Source organism: Varanus komodoensis, unplaced genomic scaffold, assembly GCF_004798865.1.
Source record: "Varanus komodoensis strain SLA01 unplaced genomic scaffold, ASM479886v1 scaffold71, whole genome shotgun sequence".
In the NCBI taxonomy this organism is placed as follows: Eukaryota; Metazoa; Chordata; class Lepidosauria; order Squamata; family Varanidae; genus Varanus; species Varanus komodoensis.
In genome coordinates, this window is record NW_025336360.1 from 488,807 (window position 1) to 505,077 (window position 16,271).

The window sequence follows — 16,271 nt, forward strand, 5'->3', positions numbered from 1 at the left end:
TGGAGACCATGGTTTGCATTTTTTTAAACCATGGTCTACCTGACCGAGGAGCAGCTTATCCTGGTTTCCATCCTCCCCACTGGCAGCATGTGCCCCATCAGCCACTGTGCCTGAAATCCAATCCCAAGGTGTATCGCTCCCGGCCTGCCCGTGCCACTTCCTTGTCCCTCATTGGTCTGCACACAGAGGCAAGATGGCTAGAACAGCTCCTGCAATTGCCACTCTTTCCAGGGGACTCTGTGGTAGCTGCTAACTCGTGATCCTGGGAGCCACGATCCTGGGGTCACAATAAGAAGCCAGAGGAAGGAAAAACCTCCCACAGGCATCTTGCACAGGAAAAGCACTTCATCATCAGGGTTGTACCGAGCTGTCCCCATGGTGCACACCTTGAGAGGAGAAGCAGTGCCTTTCTATGTGAGGACGTTATAGCTGTTTTCTTCTCGAAGTTCATAGTCCGCTCTGCCCTCCTCCCAGATCTTGCCCTCTTCTGCTGCTCTCCAGACAGACTCACACACGCACACATAATCTGGGAGGGCAGAAACAGAACCCCTGTAGTGAATTTAGAGAGCCAGTGTGGCGGAGTGGTGAAGACTGTGGGACTGGGACTCAGACGATCCGGGTTTGAGTCCCCGCTCAGCCATGGAGCCCACTGGGTGACTTGGGCCAGTCACAGACTCTCAGCCCAGCCTACCTCACAGGGTTGTTGTTGTGGGGATAAGATGGAGGGGGAGAATGATGTCAGCTGCCTTGAGCCCTTTGTAGGAAAAAGGCAGGATAGAAATCCAAACATAAATAAATAGGTAAATAAATTTCATACCTGTGTCTCTGCACTCAGAACTACTGAAAATTGAAGTGAGCTGAACTCTGCTGAGGTGCAAATACATAAAAGTGTCTCCCTGGAGGGACCTTGTCATGCAGGAAAGGGTGCAGATGCTCCTCTTCGGAGTGGAGTGGATCTCTGGAGCACGCGTGGCTGCGTTTCCAATTTAGGGCTGGAAGCTGGAGTCCTAGGTATCCTCTTGGTGAAATAAATGGCATCGTTTGGAATGAGGGGATGGAAATGGATGCCAGTGGCAATTTGGCAGATACACGGATCCTTACAACTGGCATATAATATCCTTGTGCCTAGCATTTTTAATACTTCTCTCCAAAGGAAGATCATTTCCCTTTCTTCCCTTCTTTATGTACAGGCAGAATCTCTAACTCAATTTGTTTAAGTTTACATCTTCAGTTTTCAGAAATCGTATTGATTTTGACATCTCTTGGAGCTTTCAGATTTTTTTTTTTTTAAATTTGGCTGCTTTTAAAGAGAAACTAAATCTGGCATTTCCTTTAAAAAAAGTTGTTTAAATGACACATCAGAATAAAAGCACATTTAACTTAAGAGTTTTCTAACTCCACCCTGCTGTGTTGATAGAATTTATCGGATCTTGGAATGCTGGGTCTCAAAAGGAAGGGTCAGCTAACCGACTGAGTACAGGGGATGCATAATAGATGGCCATCTGCCCTTGGCTTTAAAGAGAATCCACCACCTTCCAAGACTCTGCAAGCTTCAGTCCTGATTTCTTTCTTGCTTGCTTTCCCAATCTTCTTCAGATTCATCTGCAGACATTAGACATTAGACTGTCCTATAACGACATTCAGTTGTTCCTGGCTATAGCAAAGTCCATCCCAGGTCAGACTGGCAATGTTATTTCGGACTCTAATGCTTCAGATGCCGGCGTCTCCACCTCCGTGGCTTCTTCTGGTCCATCCTGTGTGAACGAACCACCAGAACTGACGTCAGAAACCGCGGAAACCTCTAAGCACACTTTGGACCCTGTTCTCGGTACAGTCAGTCTATTTAACTGAGGTTGTTTCTTGGCAGCCTCATTCTGTTGTGAACTAAGCACAGACATAGGATTTAGCAGAGTGTATGTTAGCAGTTTACTTCAGTTTTAAGACCAGTATCTCCTCCTTGAAGCTGCATCCAAAAATGTTGGGGGCAGCTTAGAAGACTAGTTTGGGATCGGGACTCCTTCAGTGATGGATTTTCTCCGTCATTCTGAAAATTAAGGCGAGGGAGAGCTCCCGATGGTACAGAAGGACATTGTGAAGGAGGCCCAGATCCCCGTGAAGGCCTCTAAGGGTGCAGTTCTGAGAGCTCCCAGCCTCCTCTGGGAGACAGTAGGATCCTTCGGGGTCCCAGCACTAGGATCCCGCAGTCTCAGAACCAAGACTAACGGCTGCCTTGCTCTCTTGAAGCTGGCGTGGAAAGGGCTCTGCTGGCTGCCTCTTCCAGGGAAGAGTTTTATTCAGTATCGTTACAATATTATTTTATTGTTTTATTCTACTCATAAGCTGTCGTGAGATGCTAGTGCTGGGAGGGGAGCTTTTAATTAATTAAGAAAGGAAGGAAGGAAGGAAGGAAGGAAGGAAGGAAGGAAGGAAGGAAGGAGGAGATCGGAAGAGGAAAGAGGAGGCTGAGGCTGCAGGGATGCCTGCTTACGATCGGCGACCTGGCCTCATTCCCTCCCCTGCACTAAATCTGGATGGCAGAAAGTGGCTGTGTGGAAAAAGGCAGGGGATGGTGGGTAGCGGTGGCAGAGCTGCTTGCCGCCATGCCTTGGCCCTGCCCTTAAACGCCCAGGTTGAAGAGCGTCTGCCCGGGGCAGCAGGATTGCTCCCACTGGGAAAGGCTTCCGGCTCCCACACTTTGGAAATCAGCTGCTGAACTGCATAAAACAGTAAGAGCCGGTGTGGTGTTGTGGTTAAGAGCGCGGGACTGGGACTCAGGGGATCTGGGTTCGAGTCCCCGCTCAGCCAGGGAGCCACCTGGGTGACTTTGGGCCAGCCACAGACTCTCAGCCCAACCTACCTCACAGGGTTGTTGTTGTGGGGATAAGATGGAGGAGGAGAATGATGCAAGCTGCCTTGAGCCCTTTGTAGGAAAAAGGCAGGATATAAATCATAAATAAATAAATAATAAAGTAAGTTAGCGAGCCTACTATGTTAGGTGGTTGTAGAAATGCGCCCATCTGTGTATTGGATGGGGCCATGACTCCCTGGATCAGCACCAAAGCCATATTTGTTTATTTATAACATGTGTGTGCCGTCCCTTATGCCTTGGCCTCTCAGGACGGCTCACGGTACATAAAATTGAAATACAATAAAATCACATTTATAAGTAATATAATTCAATGAAAGTTTGCATAAAGGACAAAGTCAAAGCGACTGTTCAAAATGATAAAATGCTATTTTTTTAAAAAATAGCAATTAAATAAAAAGGTTTTATTAATATTGTTCTGCATATGCCTGCAGTAGAAGCGCCACATTCAGACAGTAGCTGTTCTCAGTCCTACTTTCCCATAAACTAGAAGCTGTTTCCTGTGTTTGTAGTCGGTCACTCTCAGCAAAGATTTGGGGGGGGGGGGGAAATAGTAGTAAATGAACATGTATTGATCGCAGTGCATATTTAATTGCAGAGTTGCAGCTGGCCCGACTGCAGGAACTGGGGTTTAGCCTGCAAGACTGCCGCAAAGCCCTGCTGGATTGCCAAGGTGCCGTGATCGGTGTGCTCACCGCGAATCCGATAACCTTATCCCAAGAGTTTGTTGCCAAGAAATAGACTAGCAGGCCATCAAGCACCCAGCCAAAATTGAGACCCCTCTTCTTTTTGGTGGGGGAGGCTGGGCTGTTTTGCCCGTTTCACAAGGAAGCAGCCCGACGCTCGTCCCTGTGGAGGCTCCCCACCGGTTCGCGAGGTGCCAGAGACGTCAAGACAGGTGGCCAAAGGGGTGCACGTTGCCTGTTGCCCTTTCTCCCTCCCTGGTTGCTGCTCAAGAGTAAGTGCGCCAGAGGAGCGGGCCTGCTCGCCAAGCTTCAAGCAAGAGCTCAAGGAAGCACAGTCTTTGTCCTCGCAAAAGCGCGTTCTCGTTTCGGAGAGCCGCGGAATGTCTGTGGCGGGGAGCAGATTCAGTGTCTTGACAGCCCCCAGTCCTTTCTCATCTAGGGCTGTTGGTTGCCCTCAAAGCATTGCGTTCTTTCGGCAGGGTAAAAAACAGCTCTGTCTTGCTTCTCTGTGCCAGCTCCCCTCACCGCCCGCCCCCCATGCTTCTGTAGCGGGGGTGAAGGGAAAATGTGCCTTTTTTGTATGAGAACTTAATGAGACTTCACAAGCTTCTGCTTTTATTTTAACCCAATAATATAAATTTTATATATATATATATATATATATATATATATATATATATATATAGCGCCTTCTGCATGTTTGAAAGGGCAAAGACTTATGTTTTCACCAAAGGATCAACATTCTTATTGCTTCCTCTCCCCTTTTTCTCTTGTGCCTTGTCTCTTCCTCTCTCTAGGTCAGCTGAAGACGGCAGCAAGCTGGTTGTTCAAGAATGCAGAACCTTTGAAGCGTGCGCCTTTAGAGCCAAGCAGTCGGGACAGCCAAGGCTCCATGACCCTGCGTTTTATTTCCGGACTAGACATTAAAGCAGACAGCGTCTGCATCTGCTTTATTGATGACTGCATGGATTGTGACATCCCTTTAGCTGAACTAACATTTTCACGTAAGTATTTCCCTTGCTGGGTGGCTTTGGGTCGTGACATGGCACTACACATGCAGCCCGGATTTCGTTGGACTGAGGCTGGGGAACCTTCAAATGACACGGGGCATTTAAAAGCATCTGTGATGTGAATTGCTTTACACTGGTCACCCTGCTGGCTGCATGGGTGCAAAATCGTGAGCCAGAACTGCTGAGGACGCTGGATCGTTGGTGCGGAGGGAGGTCTGCAGGCCTCTCTGGTCACTCCCATGGGACTCCTCCTGCACGTGGAAGCGGCCAATGGAGTGAGGAGCTGGCCAGCGGCCACACACTTCACATTATATCCAGGCCTAGAGTGCGGCATGGCGTGTGGGTCCATGTGGAGGGCATCAGTCCTGCTGGTGCTCCATTGGCTGCATCCCATTCTGCCGCCTGTTTTCTTTTTACACTGGTCGTCACGTTTGTAGATTTGTGTCCCTGCATAGTTTTCCTCTTTGACTGATTTGGAACCAAACAGATTTTGTGACTGGGTAGCAGATGGAAAAGCAGAGGCATCACCCTGCCAACAAAAGTGCGAATAGTCAAGGCGATGGTTTTCCCAGGTGCAATGTATGGCTGTGAAAGCTGGACCATAAGGAAGGCTGAGCGCCGAAGAACTGAGGCCTTTGCATTGTGGTGCTGGAGGAGACTCCTGCGAGTCCCTTGGACCGCAAGGCAATCAAACCGGTCAGTCCTAGAGGAGATCAACCCTGACTGCTCTTTGGAAGGCCAGATCCTGAAGATGAAACTCAAATACTTTGGCCACCTAATGAGAAGGAAGGACTCCCTGGAGAAGAGCCTGATGCTGCGAACAATAGATGGCAAAAGCAGAAGGGGACGGCAGAGGATGAGGTGGCTGGATGGAGTCACTGGGGCAGTCGGCGTGAGCTTAGGTGGACTCTGGGGGATGGTGGAGGACAGGGAGGCCTGGAGGAATGTTGTCCAAGGGGTTGTGATGGGTCGGACACGACTTTGCGACTAACAACAACAAAGCAGATGGAAGGTGAAAGTACGTTATATTTCTCTTGCACGTACTGATGGAATTTGCATATATTGCCCAGTTTTGTTTTGCTTTTTTAAGCACATATTTTCCAGTTGGTTTTTAAAAGACAAAGGCACAAATTTGGAGGTGGCCGAACAGGAAGGAACCAAAGGGACCGTCAAACAGCAAGCTGTCAAACATGAAGTGAAGCCACGAGGGGATCTTTGCTTGGAAAAGGTGGTGCGATAAGAGCACACGAGCTGTGCCGGATAAGAGCAGGATCGGATCCGCCCGGCCCTGCATTCTCACACAGTGGCTGCCGTGGCAGGTAGCACGGGGGAGACCCAGCCAGCAGCTGGCGCTCCAAAGAGCCGCTTGGGCACCCGGTGTGGCCGCTGTCACTGGCAGGCAAGCGGCGGCCTAGGGAAGCTTGCCGAGAGCAGCCAGCGGTTTTGTCGCCCTTGATGAGCAGCGTGCTGCTTCCGTGGACCCACGGTGCATGGATTTGGGCGACGCAACATTTTGAGCTCAACCCTACCAACATGCCACCCTCTGCGCGGCAGTCCAGGTTCAGCTGGCATGCCAGCCTACCACCTTCTGACGTCCGCAGTGGGTTGTCATGTCCTGCAGCCAAAATCATTGGGCCTTTGAATGCTTGCTTTTATCTACCTTGGGTGCTCCGTCTCGTTCCCCATGTTGAGATCCCGTCTTTTTAGCGTTTCGGATGCCACCAGGAAGATTGAAAAGGCGCAGCTGCTTAGAGGAAGAGGTTGCTTCTTTCTGCGGGGCACCGTGACACGTGCTCCAACGGAGGCCTTTTGAACCCTGCTTCTCACAAAGTGGAGAACAGAGAGATGTTTGTTCCTTGCATTTGATCCTTTTTGAGGTATATATGAATTTAAGGAAAATCTGTGTCATTTTTGTATTGATTGGCCATATTTACTTCATTTTGATTGCAGGCTTAAATTTTCTCCAGCACCTCAGAGCCAGTCCTGAAGGCAATGCTGATTTTACACTCTCGGGAGATTATTATAATCGTGAACTTTCAGGCAAGTGTTTATTTCTTCCTAGCATCTGGCATTTATTTTTGTGAGCTGCCCCGAGGCTTCGGCGAATGGGGCGGCATAGAAATTTTCTAAATAAATAAATAAATAAATAAAATGAATTTAGTGGGACGCTGCTTCTGAACATGGAGGTACCTTCTAGCCCTCTTGACTAGCAGCCATTAAGTCTGCTTTTCTCTAAAATTTTAGAAGCTTGTCTGATTCCACCTCCAGCTGAAAATGACCTTCTCTTCCTTTTCTGAGCACATTATATGAGAGACGAAAGTGATGACCTTCCAGTCAGCTGTCACATTTTAACCTGAGTTAATGAAAGCGTTCTTGTCTTTTTCCCCCAGGCTGGGAGCCATTCATTGAGCCCTGGCCATGCTCCGTGTCCTGGCAAAAGCAGCCAGCCAGCCGCCTACACCCTTCTCGGCTGAAGGTAGAAATGAAAGCACGGCGTCGCCTGGATATTAATATAACTTCTGTGCTGATTGGTAGGTCAGGTTCATGGATTCAAGGCGTGCTCTTCCATCATGTCTGAAAAAATGACATAGCCTTGACTAATTCCTCTGTGCTACCAGGTGACTGTTCAGAGAAATGACTGATTTCATAGTCTGGTTTGAACATTGCATAACATGTTAGTAAACAAAGATACGAAGTTTTTACATGTTGTAATTTAAAACTTGTGGTTAATTCACCACAGCTTTTCCCCTATTATGTCTGAATTAAGCATCTCTGGTAACTGGGGTCTGAAAGCTTTAGTACAAAGTTGGTTTCCGATCCTGGCTTCTTCCATTCATGTTAACCATAATTTTCCCATTTGGGTGCCACTGAAACTATGTTAGATTAATTCAGGCAGTAGAGTTGTGGCACACCAAGAAAAGTTCAAGCTAATATTCAAACCTGGCTCATCCATGCCTTGTATTAGTATATGCACACATGCATCTCAACTTTGACTAACACACCCGATGAAACAGATTGCAGCCTTTGAAAGCTCATGTCAAAATAAATGCACTGGATGGAGCCTTTGAAGACACTATTAAAAACTGGGCATTAATTCTTCTGACAGCAGACAAATTTCCCGGTTATCTGGGTTTGTCTGTGGCCTTCAGGACTAGGAACCACCAACTGCACAGCCTCAATTAACTTCAGTGCCATTGTCTGAACAGTGGAGTGGAAAAGCTCCCAGGAGGGCCTGCAGAACGCATGCATGGCCTTTTATCCCTCTGGAAACCGTTGCAAATTATTAGCTAATACAACTCCCTTTTTGCTACAGCACAAGTGCCTCTGGGTGCAGAATTCCACCGGATGTTGTGAATGCTGACACGTGTGTGCTTGGCCGTGGTCATCTTGTTCAGTTGACTGGCACCTGGTGTACTCCTCATATCAGTGCCATTTGTATGAACCCAACTTATGCAGAAGCTTGCACACTTCTCTGTCTGTATTTGGGGAAAGGCCATACTTCTGCGACAAGGGTGTATATCTCGCAGGTAAAAGATCCCAGGCAGGCATCTCCATAAAGGGACTGGGAAGACTTGCTTCTGCCAGAAATGCCAAAGAGTACCCAATACTAAGCTCGGTGGACTAACTGTTTGGTCTGGGGTCAAGTGTCCTGAACCCGGACGGAGAGTTCGCATCGCCTCCCTGGTCTGCGCTGTATTTCTTGCACTCATTCTGGCTTTGCCGGTTTTGTTCTTCCCTGCTTCTTTAGAGCAGTATACCAGGACCAAGCAGTCCTGGATGGCAGATTACTGCAAGGAGGAGAAAGTGGAGGAAGTCGAATCCGAGCAATGGATGGGCTCGTCGGTTGACCCTCTGACCTTTGGACAGGGTATGAGTTGACTCATGCAATTGCGTGCAGCCTTGTTGGTATTGGCCGCCTGAACCCTCCCGTGGCTTTTCCGCGGAAATTGGCGATGTGAGCCATCAGACCGTGCGTGTTGTAGACGGCAAAGTAGGGCACCATTTAGTGGTATTTCTCCTGTGCTTCATTCCCCCCAGTGATTTGCTTCTGGGCCCTTTGGCTTTCAGCTGGAGCACTTGCCTCTTTCTGTCTGCACCTTCTCTTCACAGGAAAGACAATCTGGCAGGATTTCAGGTGACCTTCTGTCACACGGACCTCACAAGAGCAAATATGCCCAACATACATGCCACACCTTCCGCGAGATCCCAGCTCCGGCCCCCTGCTGTTACCCCATCAGACACCACGGCCCCATTCCCCCCACCCTGTATCAGAGTCGGACAGCCGCTGTCAGCAGCTCCTTGAGCCCCGTGTGGGCCAAAGCAGCTTCCTAGGCACTGGCTCCTCCTTTCCCCTCCCCTTCGCCCAGTTGAAAAACTTCGGGTCTTACATCTCCTCGGGCATCAACTCCGCCAAGGGAGCTACTGCAGAAGTGGGGGAGATGGCGAGTCCCTTCCTTAGGCCAGAGGTCGATCTGGTGCTCTTCCACTCCACACCCTTCCTGCTGCCCTCGTTCGCTTTCCTTCACGACGCTCAGCATTGTCCTCCGTGTGCACCGAGAGGGCCTCACCCTCCCTCGTGTCGTGTCGTGTCCTCCGTGCTCCTACTTCCTCCTCCGTTTTGTTGCGCGCAGCGATCTTGCCTGTACCGCCGTGTCGCCCGCTTCCTCGCTAATGTTGTCTTTCCTGTCTGCCAGGCCTTCCTCTTGCCTACCTTAGAACTAGGAGTACAGCCAGTCTGGCTAACCTAGAGCACCAGATGTATGCGAGAGGTACGGTGTTGCATACGCGAGATGCTTTCTTCTTTCCCCCAAAGTTCTCCTGCAGCAGAGGTGCAGTTCTCCTCTTTTCCATCGGGGTCTCGTCCATTTCATGCATCTGGGTCCCTTGGTCAGGTTTCCCTAACTCAGGGCCCTCGCTGGACTCAGGCGGCTGCAGCGAGCCGGCAGTGCATCTTTGATGGCAGCCTTCTCCAGCCAGGTGGCCTTCAGAAGCGTTTGGACCACCACGCCCAGAATTCCCATCCTGCAGGGCCATGGATGGGGGATTCTGGGTGTTGCGCTCCAAACATATCTGGAAGGCGCAAGGCCGGGGAAGGCTGCTTTATGGAGTAGCAGCTGATCCCGGTAGGAGAACTGTAAGCTCTGTTCCTCACCCCGTCTTTTCTTCCCTCCGCAGCAGAAATGAAGACCCCAAAGCGCCGACAGCCTTTTGTGCCTTTTGCTTTGCGGAATCACACGGGTTGCACGCTGTGGTTTGCCACTTTAACAACAACCCCAACCCGGTAAGGAACTGTGGGTGGAAGCCGAACATCCTCCAAGAGGCCATGGTCTGTTTGGAAACGCATGCGCAGCAAGCCAAACCTTGAGGTTTAGGGAATCCTTTTTCTCAAAGTGGACTGGTGGATTTGTTTGGAAGCATTTCGTTTTTCTCTTTCCCTTTTCGAGCTGCCGTGGTGCAGTTTTTGGTAAGCCAAGCTGGCTGCGACTGGCATTAGTCTGGCTTGCTCCTTTGCTCCTGGCATCCCATCACGGCCAGAGTATGATCGGAGGGCGCCTATGGCACCCACCATGTTGAAGCTAGGCAGGTCTGAGGCTGGCCTGAGCTTGGAGAGCCTTCCCAGGAACCGCATTTTGCCACCTTGAGCTCCACCATTGGAGGAAGGTGGGATATAAATGTAACAGATAAATAAATAAATTCCCTAAAGCCAAGGCATGGTCAGAGATTGAATTCACGTTAAGTTTTAACAGATGCTCTCTTGCAGTGGGTTAGGTTTAGGATCCTATGAAACAGACATGTCCCACACCTGGGTGTGTTTTTATTACCTAATATCGCTCAACCTGGAAAATACTTGTTCAGACAGCCTCCATCTTAGGGCTTCTCTATACATTCCAGTTTTATCATGTGAGTGATACTGTTGAAAGAGGGATTTGGGGGCTGGAACAGATGGTGCCCCTCCAACCTACAGTAGGGAGTGAGAACTCCCTGTCTGCCCCATTTCCAGTTACAACATCCAGAGGGTACCATGATTGAATAGGGTGGTCATGCCTGGAAGATTGTGAGGATATTTTCTTAGATGAACACTGGCAGTTGCCTGGACACTCTGGGCTGAAGTGCAGATGTTTGTCTCTTATTAATGCCCCTTGGTTGGTACCCCTTGATGTCCTAAGTGGGGTGTCGATTTGGCTGACAGGAAACAGAGAAACAGAGCGAGTCAGAAGGGGCCTCCTGGGCCATTTAGTCTGACTCCCGGCTCCAGCCAACTCCGCTCACAACATGATGTCCAGCCTATCCTTGAACACCCGCACCGATGGGGCCTCAGCCACCTCCCGTGGAAGCCCACTCCACACCCTCAGGGTCCACAGTCTGAGCACAGCTTGCTCCCTTAGTGGAGTTGGTGTGCCAGCTCTCTCAACCATAATCCTCTTGGCTAATTTGCCATTGGTGTACGTTCTCTTTTATGGCGATAGATATGATCAACACGACGATTCTCTGCAATTTCCTTAAGTGCTTAATGTGGTTGAGCTTGCTTGTGGTGAAGCTTGCCTGTTGGACTTGACCTGGTGACCCACTAGGACCCGACTGGAACGGGTTCAGAAGGACCCAAAAACATGGCGTGGCCAGGACAGGGATCCAGGGTGCTTTTGTTCCATGGCATCGCGCAGGAACAATCAGGAAAACCGTGTCGGTTGCATCAGCGTTTCATTTGGTTCCTTAACATCGATTTTGATGTTACTAAGAAAGCGTTTCCTTTTCTTAAGACGCCATAACGAGGTCCATGCAGAACTTGACGGTCGGCTGTCATTCTTAATTGCAGCGCTGCGCTCTCCCACAGTGGGAGCCCCGGAGTCATCCCAGAAGAAAACGGGACGTTTCTCGATGGGGCCCATAAAGTCAGTGAGTGGCACGAAGTCCTCACCGGTGAAGAGGTCCCGTTCGCATTTGAAGCTAAAGGAAAGCTGAGGCACAGGTGAAGTGTCTCGGGGTCCCATTGCAGTTATTCCATCGTCTTCGTTTAAAACTAGTATTATTGGTCACACTTCCACAAGCGCCTCCCTGTGGCTATCATTGTCTGGTCAGTTTCCTCATATGCTTGTAATACAGCGGTACCTTGGCTCACGAACTTAATCCGTTCCACATCTCTGGTTGCGACCCAAATTGGTCGTGAGCCAAGTCAAGCTTCCCCATAAGGTTCAATGTAAATAAGGTTAACCCGTCCTGTAAATATATTTTTTTGATCACAGGGAAGACGGGCACGATTGTGGGCGTGCTCGGGGGGGAGATTGTGGTTGCGCTCATGCAGGGAAGATGAGCGCGATTGAGGCCATCCCCGCCCCCCAGCATGACTGCAATCGTGCCCGTGCAGGGACAGGCGCGAACACAATCATCCCCCAATGCAGAGTTCGTGACCTAAAGAAATTTTTTCCTGAAATTTCTGTTCACGGCCTGATTTGGTCGTGAACTGAGGTGTCCGTGAGCTGAGGTACCACTGTGCTCCTTGTACACACTCATATTAAGTGCCGTGTTCAATTATGCGCTCTATACCACTTGGCAAATTATGAATCATGTCCATATGCTAATACATTATTTGTAGCATTCTTTTCCTCAGTGACGCAATGAACTTAGAGCCGTTGCTGTTGTAACCCAAGCCCTTTGCTCTTTCCCTGATTCTGAAACTCGACAGCCACACGCATAAGCTAAGGATTCACCAGCTGCAAGTGCGAGTGAGCGGCTGGGAGCCCGTCAGCCCCGTGTCGGTGGACAAAGTGGGGATTTTTTTCCGGTACGCCGCTCCCGACAAGAGCACCTCCTCCTCTACTGTGAGTCCTCGTTTTGTGCACATTTTTATTTTTGCAGTGATAACTTGTTGGGAACCACAGCGTGTGGTTACACTAATCGAGCTGTATTAGAAGGGTGGTACAATTACACGCATGCAAGCTTTCTGAATCAAGAAAGCTGAAGTTGATGAAAGGGGAGGCCAAGGATGTGCGGGTCGTAATGGTGTTGAGGCATCACGCTGAAAGCAGAGGTTATAGTCCTTGACGTTGTCCTGAAGGGGTAAGAAAGATTCCCTATAGCTCAGTCACTGAAAAAAGGGTGTTGGCACTTTCCGTGCAGGTGCACACAAATAGCATCGCGGAGCGAGAGACAAGCGTGTTGCCTTGCCGTCTCCTCTGCTGTCCACTTAGCTCCCTTCCCCATTTTTGGAAAGAGAATATCTGTAGCAACGAGAGCGCGAGTTTTAAATCACCTGCAGAATGAGACGAGGGTCCGTGCTGCCACAGTTTGTCCGCCCAGTGCCTGGAAGGGGAGTGGCGACATGCGGGGGTTGGTGAAACCAGCAGACTTGATCCCAGTTGCCTTCACCCGGTGGTCATCGTGAGGTGGGGGAGAGAGAATGTGCACTTAGGGCTGCAAGAGCCTCCTAAGCCCGTTTGCCATGAGCCTTATATTCTTAAGAACTGGGCGGTGCCCCCAAAGGATGCCAAAATTATAGTAAAAAAGCAGCTGACTTGTCTCAATAACGCACAGCGACGTGGAGTTTCTGTTGGAGATGGTTGTCCCCTGGACTGAGATGTTACTACATTGATGGCCTTCCCAGGGAAGGGGTAGGCAAAGGAATGGGGTAGACGAAGGAATGGCCAAGCCACTGTCAATAGCCATTCTGTTGTATAGAAGTAAAGGACAGCATGGCAGCCGATTTCTGGCTCTGGGCATCTCAGGTAGGGTGCCTTGGCGCTTACGGTAGAGCTTCAATTCTGAATTAGCCCAAGCCCTTCTCAGAACAAGTATTTTGCCATTTAGTGCCCATTACTGGGATCTAAGTTTGGTTGAGTACAGCAAAACAGTTCCATAAATTACATGTTGCCAAGGGGATTCTTCTCCATATGCTTCTTACACCATGTTGAGAGCAAACTTCTTCCTTGACCATGGAAGAGAAGAGGTAGGAAACAGGATGGCCACCTTTATTTTGCAGCGTTTGCCCAGCCCGTCCTCATCGGGCATGCCGTTGGTCAGAGAAACATGGCGCGTGGGAACTGGGAACTGGCCACCGAGCACTCTGGTGTTCTAATTTTGGTGTTTCTGTCCTAGGTTGGCAGTCCGATTAATAGAACAAACATCATCCATCCACACGTTTATGTGAGTAGTGGCTCCCTCCCCTCCCCTTTCCTAGTTTTGTTTTGGTTAGTATGTATTTTTATTTTTATTTAAACGTCATTTTAATTGTTAACAATATTCACTTACTTATCTGGCCAGGACGACTTCTTTCCTTTCCTTTCCTTTTCCTTTATAACTTTTCTTTTATAACTTCTTTTATATCGTTTATATTTTTATCTATTTATTTTATATTATTAATTTTAATTTTATATTGTTATTTTTGCATTGCATTGTATTTTATTGTGTTGTAAGCCGCCCCGAGGCTTCGGCAAGGGGCGGCATAGAAATGTTCTAATAATAATAATAATAATAATAATAATAATAATAATACTGAGATAGTATCATTCTGCCACTGGAGTTTGATCTCGTTGACTGTGAAATCGTCTAGCAAAGCAGGGCTTGGCTTCCACAGTTGCTTGTGGTCCAGTTTAATCACCGTCTAGACTCTGAAGACCGTCATGGACAGGTAGAGATAAAATCTCCATAGCATAGGACAATCAAGCCTGCTCTGAGTGGGTGAGCCCAATGTTAACTTGGTTAGTTTGGCTGACGAATGCATTTCATCAACAAAAGGAGACTGTATGTAGATGCCCCCTCCAGCTTCTGCTGTTGCAGAGTTCGGCCCTTTGTCCTACTGCTTCTGTAAACCACTGTTTTTGTTTTAACGACTGCAGTTTTCTGCGTTGCCTCCCGTTCGCGTGGTATTTGCAGTTACCATGGAAGGCAGCGCTCGGAAGGTGGTAACTGTGCGCTCGGCCTTGATTGTAAAGAACAAGCTGGATATCCCGATGGAACTCAGGCTGGACAGCCCTTCGGCTCCTGACAGTGAGTGTGTTGAATCCCCAACCGAACTATGGTGTTCCAGGCAGGATATGTTCCCGCTTCCTTCCTGGGTGATGTTGTGTCTGTCCACACAGATCATCTTCCTAACCCCAGCCCCCACGCAAACAAGCATTCAGTGGTGCCGTGTACTTTGAACTACCCTAAGTCCGAACAATCCAGAGTTCAAATGTCAGAGCCCAGATAAAATCACTCTGCAGTTCAAACGATGTGAGCAAAGTGAAAAAACCGTGGTTGCTGCAGAAATGTCATCAGTCGTGAGCTGGGAAAGGCTCTCCCTGGCTCTTTAGCATGTGCCTTTTCTCGCTTTATTTTTTGGTTATTTATATATAAAGCCACTGCATACCGAAATGGGTATTGTTTAGGGTCTGGGAACAGATTAATTCACTTTCCATTATTTCTAATGGGGAACATTGCTTCGTACTTTGAACGATTCAGAGTTCACACGGCTTCCTGAAATGAATTAAGTTTGAAATACAAGGCACCACTGTATTTGGGAGAAAAAATAACCTGGTTCGAGAGATCCTGACAGTGGTGGTTTGGGTAAATCAGCCCTAGGGTGCTTAACCAAAGTGTTTGCAGGAAAGGCCTGTCAGAAGACAAAATTATGTATGAATAGTTTCTGCTTCAGCAGTGGCCTGCTCTGAGAAAGGGGCTGCGTTTCTCGCTTGGTTGCAGAGCCTGTTGTGCTTCCCTCCGTGATGCCGGGAGACTTCTTCCCCATTCCCCTTCATCTCACGTCCTGGCGACTGCAGGTCAGGCCCAAGGGGATGGGGGTTTTTTTCTGCAAATCTCCGATCCATTGGACGCACGTTCAGAAGACCTCGGAGGTCAGCAGCAGCAAACGAGAGTGCCACGCAACGGAGTCCGAAAACAGCCGATTCTTCAGGTGACTGCGTCTTGGAGCAGCTGTAGTCCTGCTTTTGGTTCCCCAGCAGTGACAGGAAGGATGTTACCAATAAACATTACTCTCACATGGGCAAGAAGGGGCCTTAGAAAGGAACATGGCTGGATTGTCTTGTTTCTGAGACCTTCTGGTCAACTTGAGGTGCATCACTGTGACTGCAGTACCACAAGGGAAGCTAAAGAAGTTGGCGGGCGAATCTTGTATTTCTAGAAAGGGGAATCGTAGAGCAGTAGAGTTGTAGTATCCACTGGACTTCAGTTGGAATGAGAAGCATAAAAATTTGCATGGAGGATCCATAGGCCACAACTTCTGAAAGGGAAGTAATGGGTGTGCTTTGGTATAGCCTGAAGTGCCTAATCTCAGAAGCTAAGCAGGATCAGGCCTGGTTGAAATCTGGAAGGGTGACTTGAGTCCTGCATTGAGCAGTCAGTTGGACCCAATGGCTTGCCAGGCCCCTTCCCGTTCTGTGATCCCATTTACCTTGTTGACTCAGTGGTCCTTGAAAATCTTTGCTATAATCGAAAGCTCATATGACCAGAAGTTCTGATAGCTGGCGAGGGGGTATGTAGTGGATTTAGAGGCTCAGGGGATTATGTAACCTGTAAACCCATCTCTCTTTCTCCTTCCCCTCCCTCCCTTCCAGAAGAAAATCCTTTTGGCTTAGCAATATAGGAGAAGACAGTTTGCGAACAGAAATGTTCATCTGAAATGGATCACATTCAGAAATGTTTCCACTTACATATGAAATGCTGCTGTTTTCAAATCCCAAGGGGTGTGATAGACAGAATAAGGAAATCCGGCTACAT

The 16,271-nt window shown here is 48.8% G+C and overlaps 1 protein-coding gene across 10 annotated transcripts in view; it reads left to right on the forward strand.

The window, feature by feature from the left end:
* The window catches only part of VPS13D (vacuolar protein sorting 13 homolog D), a 139,047-nt gene that overhangs the window by 48,272 nt on the left and 74,504 nt on the right, over positions 1–16,271 (forward strand). For 7 of the 10 annotated variants that reach the window (XR_006416824.1, XM_044452261.1, XM_044452254.1 and 4 more), the window contains 13 exons: positions 1,597–1,828; positions 3,465–3,539; positions 4,350–4,556; positions 6,513–6,602; positions 6,953–7,093; positions 8,311–8,430; positions 9,257–9,331; positions 9,741–9,843; positions 11,377–11,529; positions 12,244–12,379; positions 13,653–13,700; positions 14,393–14,543; positions 15,237–15,447. Coding sequence is in view for 9 of the 10 variants with exons in the window: in XM_044452261.1 (XP_044308196.1) it covers positions 1,597–1,828; positions 3,465–3,539; positions 4,350–4,556; positions 6,513–6,602; positions 6,953–7,093; positions 8,311–8,430; positions 9,257–9,331; positions 9,741–9,843; positions 11,377–11,529; positions 12,244–12,379; positions 13,653–13,700; positions 14,393–14,543; positions 15,237–15,447 (1,742 nt within the window). In the remaining variant the exon portion in view is untranslated. Of the gene's footprint in view, positions 1–1,596; positions 1,829–3,464; positions 3,540–4,349; positions 4,557–6,512; positions 6,603–6,952; positions 7,094–8,310; positions 8,431–9,256; positions 9,332–9,737; positions 9,844–11,376; positions 11,530–12,243; positions 12,380–13,652; positions 13,701–14,392; positions 14,544–15,236; positions 15,448–16,271 lie in introns of all 10 variants that reach the window. The other 3 variants (XM_044452259.1, XM_044452264.1, XM_044452260.1) reach the window with 2 other exon arrangements.